The sequence below is a fragment of the Erithacus rubecula genome (assembly GCF_903797595.1).
Source record: "Erithacus rubecula genome assembly, chromosome: 4".
In the NCBI taxonomy this organism is placed as follows: Eukaryota; Metazoa; Chordata; class Aves; order Passeriformes; family Muscicapidae; genus Erithacus; species Erithacus rubecula.
Window position 1 is genome coordinate 50,461,636 of NC_136686.1, and position 21,221 is coordinate 50,482,856.

Consider the following 21,221-nt stretch of genomic DNA (forward strand, 5'->3'; position numbering starts at 1 on the left):
AGAAAATGTATTTGGCACAGTATATCATCATGTTGTTCAATATCCTTGGAAATTTGAAATGTTTTCTGAACACACAACCATGAAACCCTTCTAATTTACTGTGCATTGCAATCTATTGTGAAAGAGAGGCTGTCAGTCTGAAATTTAATCAATTTCTTAATTGCAGTAAGTACTTTCAAGTAGTGAATTTTGGTACTTATTAACTGAAGTGCTCCATGTGGTTACTGTAGGAGAGCATATCTACTTTGTTGATGAATTTTGTTGAATCATCCTAATGAACAGATGCAGCAGATACTGTGGTAAATCATATGCAAATAGGTTTGAAATACTACTGTAATTTATATTCATGGAATGATGTGCCAGTGAAGCAATTCTAGTAGGCTTTAGAGATGCTCACAGATTTAGCACTGTCAGTATCCTTAAGTAGTTCAGATTCTTACAATACTCATAGGGAAGACATATCAGATAAAAAACCAGCAAGGATTTTCTATTGGGTGTTGTCCCAGTCTTGGTATTAATAGGTTTTCTCTGCCTTTTTTTTTTTTTTTCTCATGCTCTTCTCCAATTTCATCTTCTTACCTGAGGCTTCTAATTATCCATCTATTCATTTTTATTGCGTATTCATTTCTCAGCTCTGGTTTCTATTATCTAACTGTACATAAGGTGTGATTTGCTGTCATGACAGTTCTAGGTTGATTGCTGCATCATCAGATTAAAAAAAAATATCTGCTGTGGTTGAGCTGATGGCAAAAGTACAAGGAAATGTCTACATGCTGAATAATAAGCCTTGGTTTCTTTATGCCTGGGCTTATATGTACCCATAATTAAGGAACCTTTTATTAAAGCAACAATCCCTCTCTCATGTAGGGCTAATTACAGTTATTATCCATAAACACAAAATTTAGGTAAGATTTACTCAAGAGATGGTTTATGTAGCAAGATGTATCTTTATGTCTTCTGGGGTATAGATAAAACTACTTGTGTGAAAAGGAAAACGGGGTGTGTTCCAGATAAAAATACCTTAAGGGGGGATTAAAAGATGATAAAGAATGAATTTACTGAAGAATTAGTCAGAAATGAGTCTCATACTGTGATGATTTATGCAATGAAAATTATTTTCTGTCAGGTCATCCTTGTATCATGTATTTATTGTAATCCAATGCTAGTATCCTCATGCATGATATGATCTATTTAAATTATTATTAATGAGTTTTGCATCATGTTTTGCAATTCTCAAAATCTATCATAAAATTCATGGAAAAAAAAATCCAAAGCGAAAATTTTATTCAGTGCACAACATATTCTCAGTTTTAAAGTAGAAACTGTGATCAAGGAGAACAGTGTCTCTGCTGACAGGACAGCAGAGTGTGTATCCATCTGATACTGATCCAATGTCAGTAATGCACCCAGGTTGACTTAGAACTCTTGTGAATTAGTTCCAACCATGTGACATCTGAAGCTATCAATACCTCAGGCTGTAATAACCAAGGAGGAAATTCAACTAAGTCATGACAGTTTCCCCTTAAAAATACAGTCAAATAATATGGTCAAATACATCCAAACAGAATGACAGAATGGTTTGTAATGAACTGTCCACTATATCTATCTATCTATCTATCTATCTATCTATCTATCTATCTATCTATCTATCTATCTATCTATCTACATATGTCTAAAGACATTGCCCTCCCTTTAAATAATTTCTGTGCTGAAATGGGAATCAGCTAGGTTGTAAGCCTGGATCAAGAAATGTACACCAATAACCAAAACAATAACACGAAACTATCTTCTTGAGCAGAGACAGAACTCAAACTAATCATCACTTAACACATTATTAGTAATAGTTATCAAGTAGTTCTGCAATATGATAAACTTCCAGTTAATAGTGGGTGGATTAATTGAATGTTGTACAATAACTTTCCATCCTGAGCTACCTTCAGGATTATTACACCACCCATTCTTGGAACATGGAATATAGTGTTCATATCCAAATGCTGTGCACTGTACTTCTGAGGGCTGTCTCATCTCTGTGGAAATGTTTGCAAAGTTTTCAAAAGTCGATGTACTCCAACTACTCTTAAAGCCTTATGTGTATATTTTGAGTAGTCTGTGTTGTTTCATCAGTTTGCATAAATTGTCTTCTCTAGTTGCCAGTTTTTCTTTGGATAATTCAGAGTTGACCAACTGCCAGTTGAGGTAAAGTGTCCTTGTTTTCCCAAGCTTTTTCACTTGGTTCATATCAGCATATCCTGTTGCCTCCAAAATAAGCTCAATGACACAAAACCAGGCGAACAGAGTGGAGATTTGGGTGTGAAGGGTTTGTCTCTTCTGACTGTATGTATGTGACATGTATCACACAGGACTTATTTCTCCTGATACCAGGTGTGAAGGCACTTAAGGCCTAACAAATTTAAGCAAAGCTGCCTCATTTATGTCAGCCTGTCTGTACATCAGTATCTGATCTTTGACAATGGGCTTCAGCTGCAACTGGACACTGGGAAAATGAGAAGCCCAAGAACTCATTGGGGATTAAATCCACTGTACCAATATGAATTCATAAATAAAGAACTGATTTCTGTGCAGGGCAGCTTGAGAAGCAGAAAGAGATGAAACATGCTAACTGATGAGATTTGGGGCCTTAACATTATTTTTTCCTTTTATACTAGCCTACAGTTTTAGCTCTGCAAACCCATTTTCTGAGGCTTTGGAATGCCTAAATTCACACAAGGAAATAGAAGAAGACATAGTAGCTGTGTTCTGTGCCTACTGATTACTGTGTTCTGTAGAAGAAGGCCTGGATAATATTTATTCTGCTCTTGTTGTTCTGGTCTAAAGCAGAAGGAAATCCTGCAGGTGTAAGGTACTCTTCCAGGACTAGGAATGCAATGGTGCCCCCTTGTGTGAAAGTGAAATTTTAACAGCAATGGACACTGACAGAAAGTCCTGAAGTTAAAGTACTATTATGAGAGTGCTCACAGTATACAGGTAATGGTTTTGAAAATTTTATATAAACTATTAGTTTAGCCATGACCTAGCAGATCTAATTAATTGATAACAGTGTTAGTCTAGGTGTGTTCTGCTAACCTTAGTTGTTAGGAGTGTGATTGCTTCCTCTTGTGGGTTAACATTTTCCTAAGCCTAGAATTTATTCCAACTCCCTACCTTGCCAGTGAAGCCAACTAGCTATGCTGGCTGTGTGAAAGTCTTAGGTAAAGTGCTGGCTATGTTGGTCAGTGGTGACTTTCTTACTGATTTCAGGAGAGCTGGAACTTCCCCTGCAGCACTTGCTCTCTTCCAGACATCCTGTGTGCAATGAGTTTATTCCTGTCCTTGTGTTTGCATTTGCAGGTGGCATTTTTAACAGCTTCTGCCATGATGCTCCTGCATCTTTATCTTCTATGGTACTGAAAAGCATGAAGATCTCAACAGTGATGAAATGTGTCCAAGGAAGCCCATGCACTCTTCATTTAAACATTAAAGGAACACTGAGTTTGGATGGTAGGGATCAGCTTTGCTACTGAGCCCTTTCTGTTCACTTTTTGCTTATGGCTGCTCAGCCATAATTTTTTTTCCATATTGTAATATTTGGGTCCAAGCTATTTTCATGTAATGTTACCAGGAAAACATTTTAGTGAAAGCATTTTACTGTAAAACAGGATGAAGTCATGACCCTTCTCAAGTGAATGAGAACTGAGATAATGAATTTTTTCTTCCATTGTAACACACGTAACTTGTCCTTTGCCAGTGCCCCAAGCACACAGCTGCCCTTTCCTTTCTTGCTCTCACATCCATGCAGGCACACACACTGATTCTGTCTGCTCTGATAATCTGGACATGAGTGACTGCCCCTGCAGAAGGAGAAACAGTTTATTCATCTGAACTTACAGTTCTGCACTAAAATAAAATGGAAGTGCATGAACTTCCTGTGGATAGTCTCTTTTTAACTAATATCTTGCAATGCATGTGCTTCAGATGTTACCATTTAGATATTTCCTAGTTGCTTCACTCAGAGTTAATAGGTTAATTTTTAAAATTTGAGTAATTAAAACTTCATTTATAGCAATCTGCATTAAATCCTTGTTCCTACTTCCATGTGTGAGTTATATATAATGTCCCTTTTTTAGTAGAGATAAAATACATGCGCCTTTCACTTATGATATGGTGTATTTTAATTTTTGTTTTTGATCTTCTTAAAGATGCTTAAATTATATTTTTGCAATCTGTTCCTAACTCATTTCAGAGAATGTCCGTGGGCTGGAAATATGTTCTTTTTCAATGGACACACAGCAATCTCAGTGCATAAATGTGAGATTCACTAGAAAAAAAAGCAAGATGCTTAATGGAAAGAAGGTAAACTCCTTTTTGTGGGGAGTAATTCTTCCTTTAAATGTTTACTAGCCTTTGGAAAAATATAGGTTTTGTATCTCTTTTTTTTTTTCTTATTGACTTTGTGGAAAAATACAATGAAACATATGCTTCAGCATAGCCAAATGAAACTCCACAACAAAATTCCCTTTTACAACATATAAATTAAATTTCCACCATCTTTGTACTTCTGCTTACCATTAGGAAGGGAACCTGTCTCTGCAGAGCCTAATTTTCATATCAGTCTTGCTAAATTTCTTTTTGTGCCCTCCAAATTGTGTGGAAGCTTTTCTGACTCCAGTGTCTAGGAAGAACAATGCTAGTTTTTAAGTGCATATTACTTCAGTCTAACCATGTTGATGGAGTTTACTCATCTAGAAGACAGACAGGTGCCTGAGCACTTGTGGCCCTCTGTCCTAAGCCCTTGAGAGGGGCAGTATTTGTTAAGAGAAAGTATTTGTAATTAAAATTTGCAACTGAGACAAAAAAGAACCACCCTTGACCAACTGTTTGAAAGGCATGACTTTTTTTTTGCAGTTACTGGTGGATAATATTTGCTAATCCTGTACACAATGTGTTGCTTCATGTGCTTTGTACACATTACACTGATTGCACACATGGAACACAATTCTCCCAAACTGCAGTTGCAGTTTGCACTTGGTGTCACTTGGTGATGGAACACCCATCCCTATGGGCAATGCAAGAGCACCAGCCAGCAACCATCACCTTTTAGAGTAAGGCAAGTTTATAGGCTTGAGCCAAAAACTTATTTAATGAAACTTTCCTAGTTTCAGTTCAGTGACTAAAATGGTGACATAAGACATCTTTTACCCTCCAAATGCCTTTTACCAAATAGGAGAGTATCCAACATGAGAACCTATATGGAATTTAATAGTTAACTATTAATAGCAGTGAGGGGATGACCTGCTATAACTGGACCCCAGCTTTTGTTTATTAAATTACTTTCTGCCTCATAAACTGTTACTGTAATTAATAAATTTTCTGAAGTTGACATTAAATGTTTAAACAGACTTTTTTTTTTTTTTTTCATTCTGCAAGTCTCTGTGCTTGTAAAATGCCTATAGACTATGGCTTTTGGTAATTTTGTGCTTTTAGGATTATTTGATATCTTGTAGATATTTGGATTTCTAAAAGTGAAGGTGATAGCAAAGAATAACAAAGAATATTTTTTTCTTAAATATCTTAACCAAAGGTTTTTCTGTATCTGGAAGTCACGTATGAACTCAGTTTTATAAATGTTTTAAACAGGTACAGGTAGAGTTCAATTGCATTGAAGTCAATGTAGCACAACACATCTATGTGACCATGAAAACTGTGCCACATTACTGTGAAGTCAAGCTGAGCCAGCAATATTATGTTGAAGGTAGGAAAACATCTTAAATCAGATGCTTTTCAAGAAATATCTTGTAAAACAAAAAACCCAAACCAACCAACAATAAAAAACCCTCAAAGGAAAAAGAACATCCAAGTCAGGTTCTAGGAAATACTGACCTAACTGATGGCAGATCACATATGCCTGGACCAGTCTGAGTTTACTTTTCAGTGATTTTTTTTTTTTGCTAGCAAGTAAAGGTCTTGATTTGCTATGAAACTAAGAGTTTATATTTAAAAATATGTAGAAAACTGAATTTACACTATGCATTTGTCCCTGTTCCCCTTGTGATTGGCATGTGTTCCTTCTCTGCCTGCTCTCTGTGCTTCAGATGGAGTTTCTGCTTCACTGCATGGGTGGCCCAGGGGTGGTTTCAGAAGCTGAGGAAAGCTTAATAAGAAAGTCTATAGAAATTTATTTTTACTTTAATTAGCTAGCTGTTCTATAGCTTGTTTTCATGTAACTGGAAAAGATTAGGTAGCATTTTCCCATGTTTTTGGGGTGAAGTGCCCACACATTTTTTACAAATTATGCCATATGCATACAAAAATAGATTCAGGACTGTGGTCCAACCATGATACAGTGTGGCCAAAGAAAGAAAAAGCAAAAAATGAAGTGAGACCCCTTTTTGATGGGATTGTCCTTCCCATCTCCAGAGCCCACGGGTGGGTGGTTCTTGCCCTTGGTACAGTGTCATCCCTGCTATAAGGTTTGACACTTTGGTACAAGCAAGGCCTTTTTGTGCTTAAAAAGCCTTTAATTTCCTTATAAATCCTGATTCACTACTGAAGTATGTAAATACTTTGTGAACAAAGAAGGAAGGAAACAAGGTTTTATGAAGCCCAGTATTAAGATACATTACCAGGGTGAGTGAACAAATGAAAATAGGAAATATTTCTTGGTGAAAAAGAACTCTGTGGGAAAATTAGAGTAAAGTGCTTCTCCAATACTGTGTTATGCAAGGAGAGGTGAAAGTAACATGTGAAAAGTTGTTTTAATGTTCTTAAGAGTTAAGTTTTAGATATAAAAATATAAGATGTTCTGAAAGTGTTGCCTGGCTTCTAAGCCTGGTAAACTCCCTAGGAGTTAGAGAGGCTGTTTCTTTCAAGACTGGAGTCAGAACAGCAAAAATACAGAATTATTCATAACAGAGAAATGAGCCTGGTAAACAACAGGAGTTGTTTTTCGAGGAAAAAGTGACCAAAATTAATATTATCACTCAAATTATTGTTAGGTTCTGAGTAAAGTGTGGTGCTATATCCTCAAATGCAGCCTTAACTGCTGCTGAGGTTTCCCAGCAGAAACCCCAGATTGGGGAGATAGATCCTTAGGGCATATTGTGGTATGATCCCTGTGTATGGGAAGAGTACTTATCTTTTTTTCTCTTTATCTTAAAATGAATGTATTAATCTTTTAAAAAGAGGGATGAGAGAGGTTTCCTGTTGGGAATCTATTGGATAATTTGGCAGTTTGTTTACACAGTTATATGAATAAAGCAGCACGGAGACAAACTCTGCTTTCTACTTTGCAGATTGCAGAAACAGTGATGTGGGAAAATATATTCCAGCTTGTTCAGGTGAGCTGATCTTCTGTGCAACTTAGACCTGTGAGATATTTCCAGTGACCTATACAATGCCATGTTGCCATACTTAAAAGAGCAGGAAGAAAAAAAAAATTTCCAACTACTCCTACTACTTATAATTACTATGCAGTTGATAGGCAATGTTCTGGAAATGTATTTCTGTGTACTTCTACTGAAATGGTACATACTAATGTTCTGGAAATACATTTATATTGGAAATGCTGCATGGGAGGTAAAGGTTTTGATAGTCTATTTGATTTCTAAACTTTTGGAAGTAGATTTCTATTCTTTTAATCCACTTTGGATTGCTGGTTTCATATTTTGTCTATTGACAGACCTCATAAATAGATTGAAATTAATTTGCAAAACTGCTATTATGCTTTTGGCATACCTGTGAATATATGTATAAAAAATGTTCCTTCCACATATTGCATTTTTCTATCACAGTTGCACATATTCTCTGTGTAAGAAAATTACAATCTTGAGATAATCAGCCCTTCTAGTAGTATTTGTGTGTATATTTCAAATATTTGTACATAAAGTACATAAGATCCCCGGTACTAAGGTTGAGGTAAAATTGGTAGGTGTCTTAGCCTCTCAGTATTACAAGTGCTAAGCTAAATAATGTTGAATGAAAATTATATCTTGTAAAAAAGAATATGAGTATTATCAGGGTATAAAAGTAATAATAGTTTTGAACATTCTAGGTAAGAATCTCTGAATGTTGAGTTTCATCTCTATCAAGTTATGAAATACATTCTGTACCTTTTATGAATAGACAAAATAGATATAATAAAGCTGTAAAGAAACTGATACAGATGTAATAACTTCATATTTTATTTTATTTTATTTTATTTTATTTCAGCTGGAAAGTTAGATTATAATTTAGATAGGGCAAGGAAAATTATAACAGTGAATGTATCCAACTTTCCCCGAGATCAAGATTATTATGTTCGTCTGTGCCACAAATGGTTCACCTGTGAAGATGTTGGGGCATTTGCTGTGGTGAGTTAAACTCATGATGGTTTGGGGAACTGCTGGAGGGTGCCTTGCAGGTGGCAATGCTCATTAAGGTAATAGTTATAGGAAATGCCATATCTCTATCTCTATCTCTATCTTTATCTCTATCTCTATCTCTATCTCTATCTCTATCTCTATCTCTATCTCTATCATCTCTATCTCTATCTCTATCTCTATCTCTATCTATCTCTATCTCTATCTCTATCTCTATCTCTATCTCTATCTATCTCTAATATATATATGTCTGTCTATCTATCTATCTATCTATCTATCTATCTATCTATCTATCTATCTATCTATCTATCTATCTATCCCATCTATCTATATCTATCCTTTAGCTTTATTAAAAGTCATTTACTGTTCCGGATTTATGACTCTCGTTTTCATTTCAGATAAAAGGAAAGGAATCTTTTAAATCCGTTTCTCTGAAATATTCTCAGCTACTCCCTTGTCTTTGCATAGAGGTAATACAGTTTGGAATTTGGTATATATTTGTGTTTCTGATTAAATAAATTTTCTCAGGCATTGTGCTAAGAAAGGAGGAAAAATCTGAAGAAAAGGGCTCTAGACCAAGTTTTTGACTGAAGCTTTTTTTGAACATAGGATTACGTAAATGTAAGGAAGAGACTTTTTAGGAAATGCTAATTAAAACATGGCAATCAGAAGAAAATGGGATAAAATTTACAATAATTTATTAAATGCGTTGTGTAATATTATTTTGACTGTTTTTTTAGAAATAAAAATATAAAAATAAAATATAAATTTTAAATCTTATATATTTCATAAATAATTTTTAATATATAATATATATATAAATTTATATATTTTATAAATATTTTATATTTATAAATTTTAAATTATAAAATATATAAAAATAAAGACTTATCTGACTGAAGGTCAGCAGCATTTGATATAGTATTGCATGAGAAACTAAGACAGGAATTGAGGAAACTGAGAGTGAGAACAAGATTTGAGTGGTAGATAAGACCTGGCTGCAGGGCTCTCTCAGTAACTCCTCTTGGATGGGCCTGTGCTGGTAGGGAGGTGATTTAAGCACAACACTTAGAGTCATTCTCATATAAATGTTTTCATCAATGACATGGGCACAAAATGCAGGAAGAAATGTGTAATGGGATTTGCTGGAACACAGTTGGGATGTGCAATCAAAATAGAGGAGGGTGAGGGGGATTGGAAGAGACCAGAGATCTTCATACATGGCATAACTGAAGGATGATGAAGTAAAGTATGAAATGCAAGTTCATGCATTTACTGTAATAAAAATTATTCTTGATGTATGATGAGAGTCCCCATATAGAAATAACAGTGGAAGAAAAAAGATCTGGGTGAAATAGTTGATCACAGGGTTATTACCTAGCTTGCTTCCATGATGTAAAACTGAACAAGTCTAGTGATTTGGATTATTCAAAGCTAACAGGAAAATATTTTAAATACTGTAAGCAATTACTGTATCCATATTCAAGAAAGAATAATTCTAAAGGAAGATGTACATAAAAAAATTGCAGCGTTTGGGGAATGAAGAGATTGTTTCACAAAGGAGATTCAAAGACCATGTTTCCATTAGCCTCATAAAACACATGCAAAGAGAAAATATGCTTGCTGTGTAAATACAGACCAGAAGGGTCATTTATAAGGAAAAATAAGATATGTTTCAAATAGAAGTCATTCTTGCAGTGAGAATGAAAGGGGATAATCTTAATTCCATTACTATATTCAGGTTAGTAACAGATTTTTCTCATAACCTGAGAAGTGAGATTTTGGAATGTCTTTCATACAAGGATTAAAAGGTCTCAAACAAAATTTACCTTGATAACATAGAAAGATACTATGTGAACCTAGTTTTCTCACTGAATTTTGGGATTGGATTTATATTGAGATTAAGATATCTAAATGCAGATATCCAAATATAGATATCTACATTTGAATTAGGTGTCCAGACTCTTGAAGTTAGTGGAGATCTAATTAATCCAGTTAGTTGCTCAACTGATCTAAGGTAGATGATGGCTCTTTTGGGATGTGCTGGACTGCACTGTAGATTCCACTGGCTGCACTTCATAAGGCTACTGTGATATTAATTTAGGCACTTTAGTCACACCTAGATATGTACATTATGGGACCTAAAATCATATACCTGAAGCTGAACCACAGTCTTGTCCAAGCTTAGGGAATTTTTTCATTCCACTCTGAAAATATGAGGTCACTAGAAAAAATTTATTCCTCTCAGTGTATACACAGAAAATTCTGCAATAGGATTGCTGAGCAAACAGATGGCAACTCCAAATAACAGAAACATTTGCACATGAATCTATATAAATAGGGCATAGCTGCAGCCATGCACATATACTTGAAGACTGGGTTAAATGTCTGTCTTCAGATTTTAAGGATGGATCCTTTAGCATTGCCCAAGTCAGGAGATCTTATGTTATGATTATTGAATGTTTTGATTCCCCTAGAAAGTAATGACACTATAAGAAACTTAATGAAAATCAATCTGGAAGACTTTCTAAATGCAAATGAACCAAATATGTGTAGAACTAGTAGGAGTATAGTGTTAGAAGGGATCACCTTAGTTCAATGCCCCTAATGATGAACAACAAAATTAAAAAATAGTTCAAAACTTATTTTAAAAATGACTTCCAAAGCTTTCTAGCAAACATAGCATCCTTATCTTTGGTGGGAAAAATTTCTGTCACATTCTACCTGCAATGCTGAAAACATATGTATCTGACAACTTCTAACTGATGTCCACTGTTTGGTTGTAGGGTTGGCTGGCACTTCCAGATGCAAGGAGAATACAGCTTTGCCCCTTTGAAAATGGCAAGTACTGCATGATTACTCTATAGGAGTGACTTTCAGCAGCTCCATTAGTATGTCACAATTTAAATTAATCTACGGTGAAAATCATGTATTGCAAAACTTCAAGGAAATCATCATATTGGTTTGTTTAACTGTGGGAAGATGAAATAACTTACTTTCAGACCAAATAGCTCACCAAGTTTATGCCAACATAAACAGTTACCTTCTAGTCATTTCCCACATTTTCTTAAGTGACATGCAAACTGTCCAGAAGGAATAAAAGGTCAGCTTAGAATTGTGTGAGAAGAGGACTTCAAGGAGACATCTGAAGGTGTCCAATACCCAACTTAGAGGTGGGAGCAAGGAGTTGAAAAAGGAGACAGTTAACTACATATGAGTTCCATCTTTAACAGGAAATTATTCACACAAATATTCCAGCAGTGTCAGAAATCGGTTTGAGATGACAGCTCAGAAATAAACAGAAAAGCAGAAAAACAGAAAAAGAAATTGTCTTGTTTACACACATATGAAAGGAAATCTTTTACCAGAGAAATAGAAAAAAGCATGGCCTAAAAAGTGTTTTATTGTGTTAAGTCCAAGATTTTGATTTAAAGCACGTGTAGACTCATTAAATGTGTTGATTCCCCTCTGGATGTTTTGAATAATTTTTTCCCTCTCTCTTTGTGCACAGATACACAGGTGCTGTGGGACAATATTGTTTATAACCCATTGACACAAACCCTTGCTTGGGAGCCAGCCTGTCCTGTCCTTGTCACAGTTAACCTATGCAGGTTCACCAGGTCAAATGACCATTGTGAAGATATAGAGAACACTTTCAGAAATTCTCCTGAGAAAGTAAGAGCTGTGTGGATTAATTCAAACTGTGAGATTGAAAGGCATCACCAAAGGCATAATGTGAAGAGCTAGACTCTGGAATAAGAGTAGTTGCAAATTCCTCTCTTCTTCTCTGATACTTAAAACTATTCACATAGTCTTTTCTTGCACATTAATCACATTATTTATTCAAAATAGTAACTGACTAAAGAAATAGAAAGTGGAGATACACATTGAGGGGACTACCCTTCTCATCTGTAGATAGGCATAATAGGTTGGAGGGATTTCTCTCTGATGGCACCACCTTCTTTTTACTGTCACAATAGTCTATTGTGATTTGATCAGATTTAGATATTTAATATTTAGACACCAAAAAATATAAATTAGATGAAAGTAAATATCTTTAAATATTTCTTGAGACATAACAGTACTTTGGTAGGACGCATTTGTTTTGTAATTAAGATCTTTCTGAAGTGCCTTCCTCAGCCTGGTCCAATGTCTTGAAATGATGGTTAGTGAAATATTGTGTCCCTTAGTTTTTTCCAGGACTTGTTTTCTCAGGTTGAGAAGGGTTTTCAAATGCATATGTCTTGAATGGATTAACACTTCAATATGAAGTCTGTTGATACTGGATGCTCTAGGTTTTTGAGGTTCATTAGAATTTGTTTCGTCATGGAAAGTAAGTTTCAGGCTTTCCTGATTGTGGAGAGAAAGCAGTAATCTTAAAGTAACAATTGAAAAAGCAAATAAAATAAAACACAAGATACTAATTCTGAAACCTTTGGATTAATATTATTATTCTGATGACATGTTTGGGGAAAGGGTAGGGCTGACTCAAGACTATCAAATGTTTTTGTCATTAGGAATTCCTGGCCAAGCCTTTAGTGATTGTTCAGATTCATCATTTATGAGTTCCAACAAAGCTTTGATCTTGGAAACCAGATTAATTTAATTCTAGATGTGAGTGATCCCTGTGGGATTATTCATCTGCTGGCAACAAATACAATTCATTGCTTGCAGGAGAGAAAAAGAAAAAAAAAAGAAAATAAAACTAAAATGGGGTCTGGCTGGTAATGGTTGTATCTGTTACCAGAATCCAAATTTATTAGAGAGTATGAGGGTTTTTCTATATTTACTGGTTACATTTGATGATTGAACATTAATGTTATTCATAGAACCACAGAGTAACCTGAGCTGGAAGGACCCTCAAGGATCATCAACATTTCTGGATAAAATGAATTCTCTTTTTTTTTCCCCTCATTAATTCTAAGAAGTTTGATCTTGAATTTGGTTCATTTATTGTACTGTAACCCTGAAAACCATTGCTGTAGTATGCTGAAACAGGGATAGCTGCCCTGTAAATCTAACACTGTGCACATGTACTGATTTAGGCATAAAAGCTGCATCCCCCCTCTTTACTGAGGCTGGGGCTTTCTCTGTCAATGACAATGCTGAGTAAACTCCTACAGAACTATCTCCTGGGACAGTGTTATGTTCTCAAAAGAAGTTACAGGAAGGAAGTGTTTAGCTGTGTACTGTGCTCAGTCACTTGAGTAACAGGGTTTATTTAGGTAGGATCACTTACATGTGTAGCAATTGTTTATAGAAGACAAGGCTTTTCGTGGTGAAGCCCTTGGTGGGTAAACAGTTGTTAATCAAGAAAACAACATTTTGTGGATTGCTTAAGTGGATTTCTAAACTTCAGCCTATGTTTCACTATTCTGAAATACGGGTATGGAAAATTGAAAGATTTCTCAACTGATGGTAGAATAGTTTTGGATGTATATTTAAGTGAGTTGTTCATGAGTGGCAAAAAAGGGGTTGATACAAGATGACTGTGTAATCAACATTTTGCCCAAGCCACCACAGAATCAATTAATTTAGCTCAGATGGGTCAGGCTGACCATAAAAAAGGCTACATGTTGCAGATAAAAAGAAGCAAACTATTCAGTAATCCAAAGCAGCAGTTGTTTGTAACCATTTAATGTGATTAACTCCGTGGGATGTTTATGAAGTAAACAAGCCAGTTTCTTTCTCAGTAATCACACCACGAAAATTTTCAGTAGTAGATTTTGAGAAACTAGTTAATAAAACTACTAATGCTGAGTGCTCTGTCTTCCAGCAGGTTAAATATTCTCGTGTGGACACTCACCCAAGACTCTGCATGAAGGTAAAGGAATTTCTTTGTAAAACACATATTAACTGCCCTTCTGTCTCTAAAACAAATGAGCTACTGATGTTCTTTATGACCAATATTCTGTTTCATAGCTCTGATGAATAGGAACTGAGAATGAAGGAAAAGGGAAAGGTTAGATTAGATTAGATTAGATTAGATTAGATTAGATTAGATTAGATTAGATGGTGATTGTTTTGAAATGCAACAGCAGTGGTAGATAGGACATGGGTCAGATTGTTCCCTTTCTTTTTTCTGTTTAAGAAAAGCAGGAAAAACTATTTTTGGTCAGTGCAAACTTTTAAGAACTCTGAAGTGCTAAACTTAACATATAAAGCTTTTCATAGTAAATGTTCAAAATTTAAATGATCAATATGCTACATTTAATAGAGAATCTCTTACTAGAGTAGTTGAGAAAAAAAAAGCCAAATAAGGCTAATACAGGTGTAGTATTGTTTTCTTTCAGATTACTTTCAAGTCAGTGGAACCAGATATTTCTGTAAAATATGCATGACTATAAATACCTGAAGAATTAGGGAATCTAATTGAAGTCAAGGGTTGGAAGATACCATAAAGCAGAAAAGCTGTGAATTAATCTTCTGCAATTTTCTGGAATGCCCTGATCATCACTAGTTGGATATTTTGTCACAGATTGAAATGGAAAATTTGGTTTTCCTAACAGATTTCTCTGCTTTCAGTTTACAACCAAACGAGGATCCTGGATTAAATGCCCATTTGCTCATGGAGAATTTCCAGGTAAATATGTATTTTTAAAATTGCATAACCTTATATTGTGGAAAATATTTAAATCACTAGATATGAACTCTCTCTTTTAGATGAGAAGTGTCCACAACACTGTAAATTATAAATTAAGTCAAAGAGATTTGACAGCTTGATCTAGTGTTCATCAGTATAAAAAGTAACTTGTAGGAATCAAAGTAATTACTTGCATATCATTTGATAGCACTTAAAAATACAAAACTTTTTTATTTTAGGCATAGATTTTAGAATATAATGTATGGTCCTTGTATATCTAAAAGTAAGTATTTTTCCCTAATATCAGCCTGGAAAATGAAGACTGCTGCAGTTGCAGAACAAATACAAGTTTTCTTCACATCCCAAACCAAGGCACAGTTCTCAGTGCTTGTGTGTAACAGGACACAGATGGCTTCATGTGAATCTCTTGGGATGCACCATTCAGTCTCTGTGGTGTGTATATATTATTTCTTAAACATTTTAAGACTTTTAAACATACCTAACTTCATTCATTTGTTATTCCATATATTGTTTTGCAGCTTGAATCCATTAATAAACCATGAACATATTGGAACAATTACTGGAACATTTTAAAAGCATGTAGTTCTAAATCTGATCTCACACTGAAACAAGAAATAAAGAAAGATCCTGAAGTCAAATGAGTCACATCAAAGGATGTGACTATTGAGTGGAACCTTTATATTCTTTTACTGTAATTTTTGTAGTGTGGTATTTGTATTAAGTATAGAGCAAATGTTACTGTTGATATTTCATATATGGGTCACTGATATAACTGACCTGGCAAATCACACATCATGAAATGTAAGACTTGAGGCATCAATCCATGATGAACTCTAAATGTTACAGCTGCCAGTACAAACTCAACACGTAAAAAGGGTTAATTTTCAGCCAAATTATGTTTTTGAGCCAGCTGACTGTGTGCCTAAACAACTACTCCTTCCAACAAAGTGGGGACAAAGTGTGCAAAGATTATGGGAGGGTGAGATTTCAGTTTCAGACAGCAGCTAGCCATGAGGGCCTCATTCCTCTCTTGCAACTTAGTCTACACATTTTCAGAGCAGCACTGTGGTTTGCCCTTTAACCCTGCCTATCAGTCACCTTTTTGACCTAAACTGTGATCTACTGAGAGACACATCTGGAAAGTGAGGTCAGAGAACACAAGAATGGCCACAGCATTATTTTTCAAACAGAAGAATATTAGCAGGATAGTTCCTAGTAGCTACTAGAACCACCATGTTAAAAGACATCCCTCTGGTTCAGCAGCCAGCTCCTCAGTAGTCTCATGTCCACTGCTAAATATGTGCTCCTGCTGTCTGCTTCCCTGACCAGGTACAGGAGATGGCATATGATGAATTTTGACAAATTTGAGAAATCTAGATGTTGTGATTTGAATTGTTACTCCTGACTGTGCCTGTTGACCTCACTCAGCTGTAGGGGGATGTGTTTGTGCACAAGCACAGCTCCTACATCTGTCCTCCCTTTAAGGTACATTCCAGCTGCACTTATTTGTCACTATGCAGGGACAGAATGCAACTGTGCCTTTTTCCGGTACTTGTGATTCTTCTAGTGAGAAGAGTGCACATACTAGGGCTTTGCTGATGGCCAGGCAGTTATGAACAAGGATTTCTTAAACATAATGGGCTGGACACTGCATGCTGAATTTATTTTCTAATGAATTAGTTTAGATCATTATTGCACCTTTGGTGCTGAATGTAGCAGCATAGCTGTTAAAAGCAGAATTTTCCAACTCACCTCAGTCTGAGGACATGCATAACTTGTTCCTCTAGGAGATCCCAGAGTTGAATAATCATGGGGAAAGGCCTGGGAAAAAACAGCTATCCTAATTAATGCAGACCACAGAGGGCAGGCATTGGTGGTAATATCAAGAGCCTGTCCTAATGGGAAAAGCTGTCTGGAAAATGCTGCATTACTGGCAGAGATGGAGATCTGTACCATAGAATAGTTGTCAACACTCAGGGAACTTTCAGTGCCACTTCCCTTCAACTGGTCTATTTCACATGAAATCTGTAGAGTTTATACTTTCTGGTTTTAAAGGTTCCCTGTGTGGATTGCTAAGTGAAAGGGGTAATGGTGGAGCAGCAATAAATCAAGTGTGTTTCATGGAGGCACTGATGCCTTTAAAAATGCTGTTTTCTTCCCTGTGGTAGAAAGCTGTGACAGAATGGGGCTCCACATAAGTTGCATAAATTCCTATCCCAACACCATGAGCAGTATAGACAAAGTTCTCATCAAGACCTAATTCTGTGTTCCCAGCAACCAATGTTCATCCCCAAACTACTAATTTGTCTTCAGTCATTCTTGAAAAAAAAGATATTCACCTAATTTCCTCCAGATTACTTTAGGAGTTTGCCACGCTGAAGAGAGTAGTGTGGGATTCATAGCTATTGGTAGAGTAATAAACATTATTTTGAGGACAAACCATAATCAATCAAATATTAAATGTCAAGCCAGTCATTTAGGACAATTTTACCCTGAGGCTCAGCTTGTTCTCTGCATACAATGGGATGGGAAGTCCAAAAGAACTGCAAAGACAGGGTCATTCCTTCAGCTCATACACCAGGGAAAAGAAATGAAGATGGTGGGAGGAAGCAAACAGTGAGGGTGAGTGTCCTTCTTATGATGCTCCATAAAATGCAGTAACATTAGCCCTCTTTCTGTGCTGCCACACTGTGCTTGACAAAACCACACTAGCTGCTGATGGTCTTTGAGATCTGGGGTTATCTCTGAAAATAAATAACCTTCCATTAATTTTCTACATTAGCATTATTGGAAGCAAAAGCAAAGAGCTCCAGAGACACAGTGTGTTTTCATTGTTCCAGGGAATGAAAAATACTGATTTTCAACTTTTTTTTTTTTTTTTTTTTTTTTTTTTTTTGTTCATTAGGGAGATTCTGTTTCAATCACTGTGTCAAGGGAAATGTGTGGGTCAACAATTTGCATTCAGGTATGTGTCTTTCTTTTGCCATGTACCCTGTGCAAAAATACCTAATAAACAAATAATTGAAAAGCCAAGCAAACCAGCAGGTACTCTCACTGCTTTCTCCTCCCAGCTAAATCTGTTTATTCTGCAAATGGATTTAGCAAAGAGCATTATTTATAGCTTGATATGCTGCCACTACCTTTCTTTGAGGTGACATTAATTAACTGAGAAGTTGCTCTCTGTCATCTTGCTCCTTTGTCAGTGGCAGATAAAAGGATATCATCAGGATATTGCTAATTCTGTCTTTACATGTTCCTTCATGTAAAGGAAGCTCCAAAAAAAAGCTCCAAGCTACCAAAAGATCCAAGTAAATAATAGATGAATTTTCAAAAATTGACATTGACTAAAAAAGGTGAGGCATACAGTAAACAGCACAGAAAGTGCATGGCACTCAGGAAAGTAGAACTGAGAAAATTATTTCTGACATTTCTGTGCACTATTTCTATAGGTGAAGTTTATTAAGAAACTTTATTCATAGAAAATGAGCCTGAAGCTGATAGGTTTATTCCTCTCTGGAGTTAATTTTCTGAGACAAAGAGAAATGAAAGTGAGAGTGCAGCTCTGAGGCTCCAGTAGCTGCCCTAGAAGACCCTTCTCAGCTTCACTTTCTGCTGCTGGGATGAAAGAGGCAAGATGAAAGTGAGATTGGCAAGGGCCTTCTGAGTAATGAGAGTAGTAGTTCTTTCCTGACTGAGAAATGAAATTTCTCAGTGGGAAGACTGATAATTTCCTGCATAAATTATTTATTTTGTAAATAAGACATTATCTGTCAGACAACAATAACAAAAAAAATTATGATTAGCTCAATCATTTAGACATCCAAAAGTGATTGCAACTCACTAATATACACTAGACTAGCAAACTCCATGTGTTTATTTAAAAATAGATTTAAAATGCAGTCACTTGAGCAAACTAATAAAACAATCTCATTTTGTCAACAAAAGTGCTTATTAACAGTTCTGCTGAAAGGGGCAATAAGCTTCAATTCTTTCTTTTAATAGGGCTGGAGAACAGATGTAGATTATTCAGTTCCACTGCAGATCTGTGATACTTACTGTGGTAAGTAGGCATGTTAGCAAAAGCAGCATTGGGTCTTGATTCTGTAGAAGAGAACATTTCAGGTGAAGTGTGTTTTCACTGGGAAACTGAGGTGGGATTCACCTGACTGAATGTAGATGTGTGCATGAGAGCTAGATACGCTCAAATTCCTTTATGGGCAGTGGACTCATCTACCTCATGAGCTACTTTAATTAGCTCTGCTGGAGCAACTTGTGTGGCTGGCTGCTGCCTCTGCTTCCTGGGTGAATTTTCCACCCTGTGCCAGGTTCTGTGTGTCACACCTCTATTTACCTTGCTGTCAGTACATGAAGTAATTAGTTAAAAACACACCTTGGCAAGAGGCACACACTGCTGCCATTGCAGCCCTGCTGTCACTTCCTCACCTCTGCAAATGGGACAGCAGGATTTCTCTCCACTTCCTAGCTAGCAGAAATTTGCTTCTGAATATTGTTATTATTATGATCTGAGGCACACTCAGATACACTGTGGAGTCAGAATATTCTAAAATCTCCAAACCCTGAAAGCAAGCTGTTGTAGAAGTTAGTAAGTTCAGAGGAAACTAAGGCTGTGGTGTTTATGGTGAGCAGCACAGCAGTGAATTGACTAATTTAGAACTAAAAAGTCTAAAAGGAATCATGCTGAGAGAAGCCTCAACCTGAGCATTGCCAAAAACACTTCTCCAAATTCACACACACAACCAAGCAAGCAAGCAAGCAACCAACCAACCAAACCCCCTTCTAGTTCACTGCAAATATAGTAAGTCCTGTGACAGATTTTCCCTATTGTCTAAAAACACCTGTCAATTAACTGCAACTTTGGATTTGGAAGCCTGACAATATGATTTATACAAAGTCAAAGCAAATGTCAAATAATCTTGTAATGGCATAGTGAAATAGTGAAAATAAATACTGTGTACATCTTTGTAAAATAGAAGTGTTCATGTTAAGTGTAACTATTAAAGATACCAAGCACTGTCAGAATGTCCAGAAGACTCATGATGTTATTAAAAAACAAGATTCCAGTCATAACAGCATCTAAACATAACAACATATAAAAAAGTAAGTCTAACCATCTGGAAGGCTCTTTACCCAGGCTTCAAGAAAAGCTTTCTGGGATGTAGAATTTATTATTCTACAATGGACTGCATTTTTCTATAAGTAGCTGTGCTTTGGGAATTACAATGGCTTGGTCTTGTTTACTCTACAAAGAATGGAAATGGGAAAATAATGTGGTAGTTTCTTTTTTAAATGTGCATTTAATATAATTAACTTGGAGGCAAAACTTTGTGTTCTTTTTAATTTTTCTATTTCCTTTGACCACTTTTCTGGATTATATTTAATAAAGCCAAGCATTTTGAGACATTATTTCACCTGTAAAATATGAAACTTATGTGTTTTGTATGAAACAATAACCCATATCAGTTACTCTGAGAATAAATATGTGAATCATAATGCAAACAAAATGGAAACCTATATTTGAACTTGTTCCCTCAGGTTTTCATGGTCAGTCACACAGTGATGGAAACCCAGCAAAGGCCATGACACACAGGTATCCCTCTAAAGTAAAGTTTAAAACATCTGTGGGAATGGATGGAGTTTTTAATTTTGAAACCATATCACTGGCCTTGCTACAGGCACAGAAGGAATATCTGAATGAATTTTGTATATAGCTAGAAGGAATATCAGGTTAACTCTCCCCACTAAAGACATTACCTGCTTCTGTGCTCTTTCTTCTCCTGCTTTCTCTTTTAGCAGTTTAGTCTGGAATCAGAGGTAGCAGCCTTGCTGCCAAAATGAAGAGAAAGGGAGACAACTGGTGGAAGTGAGAAAGAACAATACAACCTTCAAGAGCCCTGAAATAAACCCAGATGTGCTGTGCATGATATTCACATTATTAGTACCTGTCCCATACTTTCTTACTGATGCTTGCAGCAGATCAGATCCCTCTGTGCTCTCACTGATTAGACACCTGCTCAGTTATTCCAGTGCTGATTCTTACTGCCACAGTCCTTTACAAAACACCTGTCCCAGGTATTGAAAAATCAGTAAATAATGCAGCCCATGCCATTCAGAATAAAGTGTCCTGGTTTTGTTTATTTGTTCATATAAACACTGTTTGAACTATGACAGTCAAGTACACAAGCTGCAGACAAGTGGTTAGATTTGTTATTTTACACTGTGTATGAATGCAATGAACTTTTTCA

General features: G+C 36.0%; 1 protein-coding gene across 3 annotated transcripts in view; it reads left to right on the plus strand.

The window, feature by feature from the left end:
• The window catches only part of IL17REL (interleukin 17 receptor E like), a 42,377-nt gene that overhangs the window by 20,163 nt on the left and 993 nt on the right, over positions 1-21,221 (plus strand). The window contains exons 3-16 of one of the 3 annotated variants that reach the window (XM_079305139.1): positions 3,349-3,498; positions 4,241-4,350; positions 5,635-5,749; positions 7,290-7,334; positions 8,206-8,345; positions 8,753-8,824; positions 11,141-11,195; positions 11,866-12,029; positions 14,134-14,178; positions 14,880-14,937; positions 15,245-15,390; positions 17,864-17,923; positions 18,961-19,018; positions 20,512-20,566. In XM_079305139.1, coding sequence (XP_079161265.1) covers positions 3,349-3,498; positions 4,241-4,350; positions 5,635-5,749; positions 7,290-7,334; positions 8,206-8,345; positions 8,753-8,824; positions 11,141-11,195; positions 11,866-12,029; positions 14,134-14,178; positions 14,880-14,937; positions 15,245-15,390; positions 17,864-17,923; positions 18,961-19,018; positions 20,512-20,566 — 1,273 coding nt within the window. Of the gene's footprint in view, positions 1-3,348; positions 3,499-4,240; positions 4,351-5,634; positions 5,750-7,289; positions 7,335-8,205; positions 8,346-8,752; positions 8,825-11,140; positions 11,196-11,865; positions 12,030-14,130; positions 14,179-14,879; positions 14,938-15,244; positions 15,391-17,863; positions 17,924-18,960; positions 19,019-20,511; positions 20,567-21,221 lie in introns of all 3 variants that reach the window. The other 2 variants (XM_079305138.1, XM_079305140.1) reach the window with 2 other exon arrangements.